At 33.1% G+C, this 13185-nt stretch overlaps 1 protein-coding gene across 1 annotated transcript in view; it reads right to left on the reverse strand.

Annotated features, from left to right (window-relative positions):
- LOC108358014 (uncharacterized) overlaps positions 1-13185 on the reverse strand; it is a 124995-nt gene that overhangs the window by 50799 nt on the left and 61011 nt on the right. The window contains exon 3 of the mRNA XM_017609131.1: positions 948-1095. Coding sequence (XP_017464620.1) covers positions 948-1095 — 148 coding nt within the window. The remainder of the gene's footprint in view (positions 1-947; positions 1096-13185) is intronic.

Consider the following 13185-nt stretch of genomic DNA (forward strand, 5'->3'; position numbering starts at 1 on the left):
AACATCCGATGAGCCGGCTCTTGGAGTATTCGAGAGATAGAAGATTTACGGGCCTTTACGCGTCGGCCACGGCGAGTACCGCAGACGATGGAATGATGAGCTGCACGAACTTTTCAACGACATAGACATAGTGGAGCGAATTAAAATACAGCCGCTCCACTTGCTTGACCATGTCGTTCGAATCGAATCCAACGCTCCAGCTTTGAAAGTATTCAAGTCGGAACCCGCTGGTGGTAGCAGAGGAAGAGGAAGGCCCCCACTACGATGGAAAGACCAAAGGAGAAGGACTTGGATTCACTTGGAAGAAGAGAAATGACTGCTGTGCTTTGTTGAACTCAGCCAAAATCGCTCAGGCGGTTAAAGCTCCATATAATAAGAAGAAGCAGTTGTTCATAAACACAAAAACTTAAACTCGAGTCTATAGCGCAATGTGAACGTAATAAGTTTGTTTGTAGAATTTTTTAATCCGTTTGTAAAAGCCTTTGAAATTCACAAAATAGAATTTTGGAAATTTTATAAATTATACAAACAATTTTGTGCGTAGAAATGGAAAGCTTGTATGAGCGCCTGATATTGGGAAATGAAAATATCGTTTGGATCAAATAAAAACCTACGATAAGGAGTGGGCGCGGGAAATAGTCCTCCACAAAAGTAAAATTATTGCTACTACCTTTAGAATCTAGATACGGATACATAATATAACTTTTCACCATAGGGGATGGAAGATTATTGTAGAGTTTCCTTTGCACATACATACGTTCGTTTGCAGAATATAGTCGTAAATGAGCTTAATTTTACCTGTCCACATTTTTTCGGGTACACGGGTAGCTTATTACCCGGGTCAATCATCAGCCCTATTTCATGACTCCCACCGGAACAATTACCCAAAATATCAACGCATTCCAAAACAAACATAACATAACAGTTTGGACTGAAATTTTACTTACCTTGAAAAATTACTTTAAAAGTGTTTGAAAAAAATTCAGCATTACTGCCAAAATAATCCTCATCATCAATAAGGATGCATGCATGCAGGTAAGCCACAACCAAATCGAAACAAAGGTCTGAACTTGTTTCAATGTGATATGATATCAACTGTTCAAATAAAAGAGGTTGTAACAAAAATTTAATTTAGTATAAATACTCAAAATATATTTATTAATTTCTATTTTAATAACGATAATAATTTTATTTGTTAAATAATAACGCTCTACAACACAGCCAAGGAATAAAGTGACTGTACATACATTAGGGTGGTCCTTAAAAAGATATCAGATATACATTTTTGCCCCGATTGGAGTCTGTTAAGGCGTGTCGCATAAGGGTCAAAGGCCGGATTCCACTAAAAATATTTTTTTTATTTAATACCAAAAATCGATACTACTAAAGTCGAAGATATTGCATATAAATTTTGGCTCCGATTGGAGTCGGTTAAGACGTCTTCATAGGATAATCTTAGCTTTGACCCCTATGCGCCACAACTTAACCGACTCCAATCATGATATCTTCGACTATAGTAGCATAGAATTTGGGTATTAGATGAAAACAAATAAGTTTAATCTTTTGAGTCTCTATAAAGGGATTTGAACTCTCCCATCGGGACCAAAATAAAATATATATAATATCGACTATAGTAGCATCGACGCAGGGATTGAGGCTTAGGAAATCTAATGTAAAAATTTGGAATAAAAAATGGAGCAGACAATTTTGTGAAAAGGTATGCGTAGTATCACTGTTTCTTTGTTTCGCTTTTGCTTTGACTTTTCGTTTCAAATTCATTGGAAAATCTGAGCGATAGCTTCCAATAATTGTGATTTTGTAAGTCAATTTTTGTTAAAATATATACTTACGGTGACCATCCGTCCTGTATTATACGGGACAGTCCTCTTTTTTGACCCATTGTCCTGGTAATTTATTTATTTTTTACGGGACGCCAAATGTTATGTATTTCTTTTAATGTCCTGTACTCGGTGTTTCGACGCCTTAACAGCTCATTAAAATGGCATGCCTATGAACGAGTTTTAAGTGATGTTGATATATGATACTAATTTTCTCCATAAACAGTTATTATTTTCTAATCTAAAGACTGTGATTCGAATCGAGGAATACATACAGTGATTAAAATAGAAATTGGGACTCGACATTTTAGTAAATTTTGGCTATTTTTCCTTAGTTTATTTAATGTTTGTTATTTATTTTATGAAAGTAAAGCTGTTTTCCTTACAAAAACCATATAATACCAAATTTTCAACTTTGTGCAAAAAGCTATAAAAATTAATTCTGCAAGGTTTCAACAAAATTTCAAACTTTTTAATTAGAATCTTTAGAAAAAAATTTGGTTTGCAGTTTTGTAATTCATTAAAGAAAGTCCTGCTGATTTAATTCTCTTTTAAAAAAAAAGGTCGATCATACTTACTATGTATGAAAAAAGTGCGTAACACCGTCAACAAAAAAAATTGCAAAAAATTATTGGTAAGCCTTAGCTTAAGTTATTTTTTGTCCCATATTCGGCTCTCATAAATATGGTCACCTTATATATACTATACATATCCAACAGATTATTGGAGCACTGCCCCAGATGGCTATGATGATGGTCTAGCAATTTAAACGCATAATTATTTATAATATAACTTATAGAATTCAGGTATGCTATTTTAAAATGATAACGAAAATAAAGGTCGTAATAAAATTCCCTTCAAAGTTAAAATATTTAAAAACTAAGTACGCATATACATATACTTCAGAACTTATAACATGTTATTTTTATTAGAATTTAAGAATAATTAAATAAAGACAACGTTATCATTTAATTTATTTTATTCAATGTGAATAAATGAAAGACGGCAAATAGTGCTTATTTTTGTAAGTTTTAACTAACATCATATGTGTGTGGTACGACTGTGTGGCCTTTTAAGTTTCACAAATAATAATTTTAAGGTAGAAAAGTATAACTGAATAATAATTATTATAATCATTATATTTGATCGAAAAAATAAAATTTAAGTAATAATAATTTGTTATGAGCGAAAAATTTAACTCTAATTACACTGGTTTATAGCGAAAATATTTTATGGATACAAGCTTCATTTAACTGATTTGGAGTCCACTGATATGTGTATATGTACATATGTATATATTAAAAATCAGTATTGGAAATAGTACCCAAAAAGTAGTAAAAATAATCCGAATATTTTCCCCATTTTTCTACTACGCTCAAATGCATGGCCGCAATTAGCATGCAGGAAATCGGGTTATATAATTTACATCATCTGTCATTACTTTTTTTCAGTGTGAAAGAGACAGAAGAGTTAGGGTTAATTTCCCGTTTTAGTTTTGCTTATGTACACCAGAGGTGGGCAGTGATCGGACTTCTACCACATTGTGGTAGATCTGCCACTTTTTTGAGCATCTACCACATCTAACACACAAGGTCTGAAATCTACCACATATTCGCATTTTTGAGTTTTTTTTTTGCTCGACATAATTTTCTTAATTTTAAGAGCAAAACCTGTCCAACACTAAACGCTAACAACACAACCGAATGGGAGGATAAAATAAACTGTAAAATAGTAAATTTTCTCAATAATCAATTTTTCGACAGGAAACGTGGTTTTATTGCGTGGTTATTAATAGCGAAAATGTTAAAAAACGGCGATTTTTGTGAAAGTATTAGCAAACTTCAGTGTATCTAAAGTTTCTAAAGCGTTGTTTACTTTTTCCTGGGGGTTTTGTAAAATCGGCAAATACCAAGCAGCGGTTTCTCGAACGTGCCACATTTGTTCGCTACATCGTGATGTGATAAAAAGAAAAGCTGGCAGCACTCCGCAAGGTTGCAGAAATCTCTTAAAATATCGACCTCTTTGCGCAAAATTATCGTATGTTACAAAAACAAAATTTTACGGGAAAGCATTTTTTGTATTTTTCTCTGCTTTGGCTAGCACCATCAATACCAAAGTTTAGATTTGGTGAGATAATTGAAAAATATAACTAAACGCAAGATTTTTTGTAGAAAGGTCTCTACATTCTAATTTCTGAGCACATATGATAATTTCGCCCACAAGAAAAAAGTCGTTGTCACATACGATAAAATTTACAGTAAATTTTTGGGGTAGCTATTGGGATTTAAGCCGTATATTTGAACAGGTGATACGTTATGGGTTGTAAAACAAAGTTGCGTCAAAAAGTAAATTTCGTAAAAAATGTAACATACGATAATTTTGCGCAAAGGGGTCGATATGTTCGAAAAATGTCTTGGTATGGAAGAAACTGCTTTACACTGTCAAGGGAAAAAAATGCCAAACTAAACGCAATTTTTAGCAACTTCTGTCTTGCACTTTATTATACTAAAATAATTTTTTTTAGATTTTAATTAAAATGTTTGCAATTTAGGTCAAACCTTGCAGAATTTTTTTTAATTTTTGTCCACATTTGATCCAAAACCTGAGATCTACCACATTTGTTTAAAATCTACCACATTTTTTTCCAGATTCTACCACACAAATACGACATCATGGTCATCGCAGTACGGCTGCGGTAATACTGACTTTGTGCATGATTCAATAATACAAGGTTCGATAAACTGACAGTTGTCTCTCTCGCACCGCTCCCTTAGCAGTGGCACCGTGTTGCTTCTTTGCAAATTTACATGGAAACAGTGTAGCTTTGGTGTGAAATAAAAGTATAAGCTTTTGTGCAATATGTTTATTTGTATATGCATATGAAGCATATTTAACTGATGAAAACATAAGCATTGGATGTTTACATCAGTCTCAAAGTAGTCTTATTTTAATTTTGAGTCATTTTGCAGTTTTTATACGGCTAAATAGCATATAAATTACGTAGTTCACGTAGATATATCAATATTACGTTCAACATTTCGTTTAAAATGCCAGATTTCCTGCAAATACATTAGAATTTACGAAAGGAATTTCACTACTTATTGCCTACTTTGCGTACTTTTCTACTACCATTTTCGAAACAAGGCATTGCATTCTTGCCCTTTCTCTGTCCTTCGTAAATGCAACCTTTTGTAAGGGAGCGTCAAACCGCAGCTGTCAATAATTATCTAACCTTGTATTATTGAATCATGGACTTTGTGCACCTAACAAAACGCGTAAATTTCCCTCATATACAACTCAACTGCTCAACTGAAAATCTGCTCCGTTTTGTTGCGTCAACAAATTTACTCCTCAAATAGAAAGGCGGTGGGGTTTTTAATAGTAAATTAAAAGTTATATTTTGCCTTTTTATCGACACGATTGTTACATTGGTGAGCTATAGCACCTTTGCAAATATACTTAAATTCGTGAATAGGCCCTCACAATCACACGATTTGAACCCGATCGAAAAAGATTGCTCTGTCTAAAGTTCTGTAATTGCGTCGTTGCCGACCGATGTAACAATTGTCCCGGTAAAGAAAGAATGAAATAACTTTTTATTAATTTTAACCAAGGCATTTTAACTTTAATGACAATTGCTCGCTGGATTAAGGCATCTTTACACGGGTCGATTTTCTAGTAGATTTTTGTCGTTCAACCAAAATCGACCCGTGTAAATGACATCTCAACCGTAAAATGTAAATGCTTTGGCTAGTCGATTTTCCAGTCTACAGAAATTGACCCTTGTAAAGTCAGCTTTAGCCCCTTATTTAGTTCCAGAATACAGTGATACGAGGAGAAATGAATTGTTTTTTTATAAAGATAAGAAATGCACATCTACTACGAAAACGTTTTTTTATTCGTAAAACAATTTGCAAAACTTTTCTTCGTTTCTCTAGCGGCTTTATTTTCATGCAATTGCTTACTTTTGTACAAATGCGGCGCACTCAGCTAATTAGCAGAATATTCTAAAAATTCCGTGATAGAGACTGTGTGAAAATATTGCGTTTGGATTTTCTGGGAGCATATTATCCAGAGGAGAAGCTCGGCCAAACACCAACATATGTGTTAGCCAACGGATAGTTTTCCGTACGTTTGAATAAATGAATGAACAAAATAAATACACTGTCACCATAGAATTACGTTTTTATTATAAAATTACCTTGAAAAGGGCACCAAAGAACGAAACAAGCGCTAAACTAAAACTTTCGCGTTTTAATTCCCTAAACGCACTTAATTTATTGCAAAAGACATAAAGTTGGCAACAGTTATAGCGATGTCAAATTTGCTCATATACAAGCATGGACAGAGAGTGAGCGCCTGTTTAAAGAGCGTAAAGCTGGTGCCAGATAAAACTTTGTAGCTTTGCGTGACATTTATAACTATGCCAGCAAAGCGCCAGACGCAAAAGATATGCCACAATGAACGCCAAGAACACAATTTTGTACTGCTTTTTTACTCGTCAAAATTTATGTGGATTTTATATATTTTGCTTTGAAAATATCAGCAATGTAATTAAGTTTAATGTTTATGTATGAAAACTCGAATTTGGACGAAACAAAACAAATATTAGACCGGCTGATTGACAAAGCGCCCAAAAAGATGGGAGTTGGCCATCTTTTCGCTTCGCGCTGCAGCTTCAAGGATCTATGTGGCATGCTTTGTGCTTTTTCATACAATTCATCTTATCTGTCAAAGCGAGTCTGTCACGTAAAGTGAAGCAAAAGTGTTATGTGGCATCAGCTTAAGCATTACATGCGTCAGTGATGGAAAAGTAGGCACAATAGTGCCATTTTTGGCACTTTCATTCACAAGGGCATTTTTGGCACAATGCATTCAGTTTTGGCACAATCATAAATTATAGAAATTATAGAAAAGTGAAAATTAAAAGCACTTAAAAACTTAAACAAGTAATTTTAAGCAAAAAACAAAACCGACTTCAACTCTCATATAAAAATTTAAGATTATCGTTAATTTATTCATGATCCAATGATCCAAATTAGTATAGGACCACCTGTGAGTTAACACCTTTCCTTTAAAAAAATTACAATTATAGAAATTGGTTAACGTGGTCCAAAGGTTTGCGGTAACATACATAAAAAAATATAAAAACATATTCCGTCGAATTGATAACCTTTTCTTTTTGTGAAGTCAGTTAATAAGGCTCTCTATATAAAAGTAATAAAAATTATTCAATGTAAAGAAGTATAGTCAAAACTGGTTAAAATGTCGCACTGCCATTATTTCGTACATAGGTATGTATATGTGTAAACAGATCCGAATAGGTATAGGTAATTGGAATATTGTGTTTTTTTTTATATTTATTGTATGTCATTTTTTTAAGACAAGTACAAACTTAGAGCTATGACAACCGAAGTCTTAAGCTTGTATCTTGTGTTATTTTACTATGATTTTACTCTAATAATTCAATGAAGTACATTAAAAATACTATTTATAAAAATACATATGTGGTTCTTAAAAAGCCTTAAAAGAAATTAATATCAATCTTGTGGCACTTTCATTTCCTTTTTGGCACTGTTTTTGCAGACCATTAGGCACATTTTGAAATTTTGGAACTCCATCCCTGACATGCGTATACATGCGAGAGCGTTAGGCACGGTGCACATTAGAGCGATCCGATATGCGATGCGATATGCGATACGATACGCGATACGATATGAATGCGACATCGGCATGCTGAGTACGTGGGAATTGGTAGGATGCGATGAAAACTGTGCACACTTGCACGACAGCGACACCGCTGCGATATAATATTGCATGCGTATCGCACGTGCAACACAGTTTTCTGAGCGAGGTGAGAATAGTATTGCGCGGCATTTTTTTAGCAGTAAGCAAGATCGTTTCACAGGCGGAAGCATCTTCCTCAATTTTTTTTATTCAAATTAATAAAAAAAAAACTTGTTTATGGAACTATACCGAAAAAAACTACTAGTATGGCATGGAGAAATATAGCGTCCGAGGTCAAGGACACAGATAAATGCACAAAAGAATATTTTTTGTGATGGTTTATTTGTCTTTGTTTTCACATCTTTAAAAAGAAATTTAAAGAATCCAATATCTTTAAACCTATTTATTTTTGATTTTGAATAGCAAAAAAGATTTGGTGTTTATTTAAATGTTAATGATTAAATATTTTGTTTCAAATATTCAAATAAATAGTAATCAATGTAATTAGAAACAATTAAGAAATAATCATCTCATTGTATGTAGGTAATTATTTTTGATTATTTGTTATATTTTTACATATCGTCGTTTAAAGTACAAAACCGCGTATCGTCATTCTGCAAACCCGCGTTACTGGCATTACCTGCCAAAAATTGGATTTGCTCACACAGCCTCTAGGCTCAATCCTTATCCATTTGCCCTAAAATATACTAGCCAGAAATGCGATTGCTTTATAAAAATTCTCCGATCTTTAACATTTTCTTTATTAATTCTTTTTATAGATCATATATCTTGTTATATTTTTACATATCGTCGTTTAAAGTACAAAATCGCGTATCGTCATTCTGCAAAACCGCGTAACTGGCATTAGCTGCAAAGAATTGGATTTGCTCACACAAGCTCTTGGCTCAATCCTTATCCATTCGTCCTGAAATATACTGGCCAGGTATGCGATTGCTTTATAAAAAGAGAACCATTTTGAAATATGAGTGATTTTACTCTCTAGAAGATAATTTACATAAGTCACCTACGCGGTTTTGCATTATCTTGATACGCGGTTTTGCGTTTTGCAACTGACATTGGCTGCCAAAAATTGGATTTGCTCACATAAGCTCTTGGCTCAATGCTAATCCATTTGTCCTAAAATATACTAGCCAGAAATGCGATTGCTTTATAAAAAATCTCCGATCTTTAACATTTTCTTTATTAATTCTTTTTATAGATCCATATATTTTGCATTCAAAGACAATTGAAACACGTTTCCTGTCGAAAAATTGAACATTAAGAAAATTTACTGTTTGAGAGTTTATTTATTTTTTTCCTTCCATTCGGCTTTGTTTACTTTTAAATCTGTTAGAATGTTTAAATCTCATCGCCGCCGGGAATGCGAGATCTTGTATTCTCTCATTCTTGGTGTCACATTGTGGTCAGTGTTGGACAATTTTTGCTCCCAAAATTAAAAACATGAAAATTATCCATTTGTCCTGAAATATACTAGCCAGAAATGCGATTGCTTTATAAAAAATCACAGATCTTTAACATTTTCTTTATTAATTCTTTTTATATGTCATATATTATGCATTCAAAGACAATTGAAACACGTTTCCTGTCGAAAAATTTAATATTAAGAAAATTTACTGTTTGAGAGTTTATTTTAATTTTTTCCTTCCATTCGGCTTTGTTTACTTTTAAATCTGTTAGAATGTTTAAATCTCATCGCCGGAGGGAATGCGAGATCGTGTATTCTCTCATTCTTGGTGTCACATTGTGCTTAGTGTTGGGACAATTTTTGCTCCCAAAATTAAAAACATAAAGAAAATTATGTCGAGCAAAAATTAAACTACTCCAAAACGCGAATATGTGGTAGACTTCAGCCTTTTTGTGGTAGAAGTGGTAGATGCTCAAAAAGTGGTAGATCTACAACAATGTGGTAGAAGTCCGATCACTGATGAAAACGCGTTCACTCTTGTAACTATATGTACATCAGACATGGGCACATTTGCCCTTACGGGCAAGCGAGCCCATTTCGCGGGCTAGATCAGGGGAAAATCATGGCCTTACGGAAATTGAGAGCGGTGAGGGAATCAGGCTTGCCAGCCTCTCATTTTTGTATTTATTAAAAATAAATGAAAGCAAACATTTGGTTTACATGTTTTTTTTTATGTGGCATTTTACAACCGAAAGAGAAAACACAAAAACAAAATATTTCCGCTCTTGGCTTAAGTTGACGTGTTGAGTAATCACTGATGATTTCTTACGGTAAGTTAGTTTAAGTTAAGTCTAGACTAACTGAGCTTTTAAGGGGGTAACGAATCTTACTAATACACGTATACCAATGAGAGCCACTGCACCAGTGTTGCCCCTTTGTGAATAATTCCTCAAAACGTGAGGAATTTGAGAATTTTTATTTTGAGGAATTTTCTCTCAATACAAGAAAGTTGTTAAATCGCTCTGCAAATTGTTGAACAAAAAACTTTCCGGAGGTTTATAAAGAACGAAATACACCACACAGGCGGCTTGTCAAACATTATTCAAACCTACTTTTCCCATTTCGCGATACACCATGCAAACATGACTCGTTCAAGCAAAGAATTTTAGTTTTCTTCCGGTTCACAATGTAAAAGGGTTTGGTTTTTTTCGATTTTTCTCTCTTGCGTCCTCATTCGGTAATAATTCCATTGCGAATGAGGCGATTTTATCATACACAACGTAAGCGGTTTAATCAAACGTCAACATGGCGACCAGAAAATCAAAAAAAAAATTTATTTTTGCTCACATTTCCCTCAAATGGCTTGTCAAACCTTCAAAAACCCCCATACATAGCATAAATAGCTTTAAGCAAGGGGATATTTCGCTTGGCTTGTCAAGCCGTGCGTGTGGTGTTTTTCGCTCTTAAGCACACCTGCATTTGCTGCTAACAGCGTTGCCAATAACAATTTTTCCACCCTACCAATTTTCTTCCCAAATCCGACCAAAATCGTTTACAACCTACCAAATAAATTTCAATCATAAAAAAGGATTCTGAAAGCATACAATTCATCTATTTAAGATTAAAAGTTCCGAATACAAAACATTTACATACATACATATATGTACTTTGTACATTTTAAAACAAACAAGAAATAAAGAAATGCAGACACAGTCTTAGGCACAGAGATGAGATCATTGAAAATTTTTTGGTTCTATGAATTATATACATATGTACATGTTATGTACCAATAAGTTAATTGTTTTTTTAAAGTAAATTTAAATCAATTAATTGCACATGCAAATCTTTAGCAGCTGACCTCACATCAAGCTCACTTAGCCTCAGTAAATTCCACTGCGTGGTTATTATATCAGGGTCGCAATCTATGAGATGGGGAAAATTTAACTAAAGAGGTAAAATTGGTAAATCTTCGTTAGAAACTACACTCTAAAAATTTTTGTTTAAATTATTATTTGTTAAACTTATCATATGTGTGGCGTAGAACAAATTTCAAATTTGTTTTTTGAGTTTTAAACATTTATTGTTCACATTTTCACAGTTTACACATAAAATGTTTAAAATTTCCTCTAAAAAATTTTCGTTTAAAATTACGCATATAAAGAGAGGTAACCAGTTTCCTCTCCTAGTGTGTGCAAAATTAAACAATGTCTGTTTACTTTTACATATCAAATTTGTCAAGTAGCGCACACAAGGGATGGGTTTTGGGGCTAAATTTATTATGATATAAGAAATTTTGAAAGAAAAAATTTTCTTTTCCATTTCTTGTGCGTCATTTTGTAAGAATTTTTCTTTTTTTCTTGAGAGCTCTTTAAAGTTTAACTGCGAATGAAAACATTGTCCTAAAAATAAGCAATGCATACTCACTTACTGTTGCTTTTTACACTTTACAGCCTAAAAAGTTTACCACTGATATATACTTAATAAGCATTCGAAGATTCAATTTGCTAACTTCGAATTCGTTCCACCAAAATGAGCTACATGATAAAAATACAAGTTCAGTTAAATTTTCGTTATTCGAATTATTAAAAAATGAGAAACCAGAAATCGACGAAAATTAATAAAAAAGTGTAAGAATTTCGTGAAATTATTTAATTTATTTATATTAAAATTCTTTTGTAAAATTTTGTATTACTTTTGAAAGTTGAGTGCATCTTTAACCGTTAATTTTTTCATGATTTAATGATCGGATCTAAACCAAATTACGAGACGACCCTTAAGGTACCATCTTTCCGGTAAAAAAAAAATTATTATTGGAATCGGTTCACGCGGTGCAAAGTTATGCGGTGGAATAAATAAAAGAAGTAAAAATACTCTGAAGAATTGATAGCCTCCCCTTTTTGAAGCCGGTTAAAAATGTCTGAGTTCTTTATAAATTTTATGTAAATAAAATGCAATTGATGATACTTTAAAAAAGTTTATTTATTTATTTCATACTGTAAATAAAACTTTCATAAATGTATTTTAAAGAGCGAATTTTCAGTATTTGCTGATAATATATATTTAGAAGTATAAACCCTTTCACCCCAAAAATATATTCCTGCGGGCGCCCCTGGCCCCTGGTATTTATTATTTGTAAAAAATATATTTTTACTTCCAAAATGTTTGTAATTTTAAACATTTCATGTGTATATTTTAAACAACTCTTGTTCAAAATCAAATCTTGAACATCTTGTGCGTATACTTGAACAGATTCTGGTTGAAAAATAAACACTTTTCAGTAGTAGTTTTACATGCACTTTTTAGAGTGTACCTCAGCTGGTGTTATTATTTGTAAAAATTTTATATCTTCACGCTGGAAATCAAAACTTAAATTTATTTGGTCCAAAAACTCTATGTAAAACTTTAATATATTGGTTTTAACTTCAAGGATTCCAGAACAATTGACATCACATTTCATAAACATCTTAGCATTTTTCTAACAAAAATGTCAGATATTTCAACATTACTATATTCATTTTTAAAATCAAAATTAATATGTTACTGATCACAGTTTTTTTAATCAAGTTACTCAAAATTAAGAGATAATGTACTTTGATAGTTGCATATAAGTATGGCAAACGAGAGGCTTCAGCTTGGAGCTCTTTGTTAAGATTGTTAATTATGGGGAAAATTTAAGATAGAAATAAAAAATAGCATTTGGTTTTGCAACACATTCCTTCTGCCAGCTCTGCAGATCCCATGCAGTTTACTTCGTAAAAGCGGGAAATAAAATAAAGTTTCAAACTATCCCATTGCTCAATTCCTGGACAAATAAATTTTTGCGCCGAGTCACGATAGGCAGGAGTTTATTAAGTGTCGAGATCTAAAACCAAGGCGAATTTATACAAGGTGGTGTTACTGGCGAATTTAGATTTTCGCCGCGGTTCGTCAAAATGATGTGATTGTTGTAATATGAATTCGCCTTGTTTACAACATTTCGACATTCAGAAGGACCGCGGTGAAAACCTAAATTCGCCAGTAACACCACCTGGTATAAATTCGCCTTATCTAAAACTATTCAGCTACAGAACCAAATTCATCAGCTGATTATTATGTAACGGGTGATTTTTTTGAGGTTAGGATTTTCATGCATTAGTATTTGACAGATCACGTGGGATTTCAGACATGGTGTCAAAGAGAAAGATGCTCAGTATG

This window comes from Rhagoletis zephyria, unplaced genomic scaffold (genome assembly GCF_001687245.7).
Source record: "Rhagoletis zephyria isolate East Lansing unplaced genomic scaffold, Rhagoletis_zephyria_1.1 Rzeph_scaffold_00193, whole genome shotgun sequence".
Lineage (NCBI taxonomy): Eukaryota > Metazoa > Arthropoda > Insecta > Diptera > Tephritidae > Rhagoletis > Rhagoletis zephyria.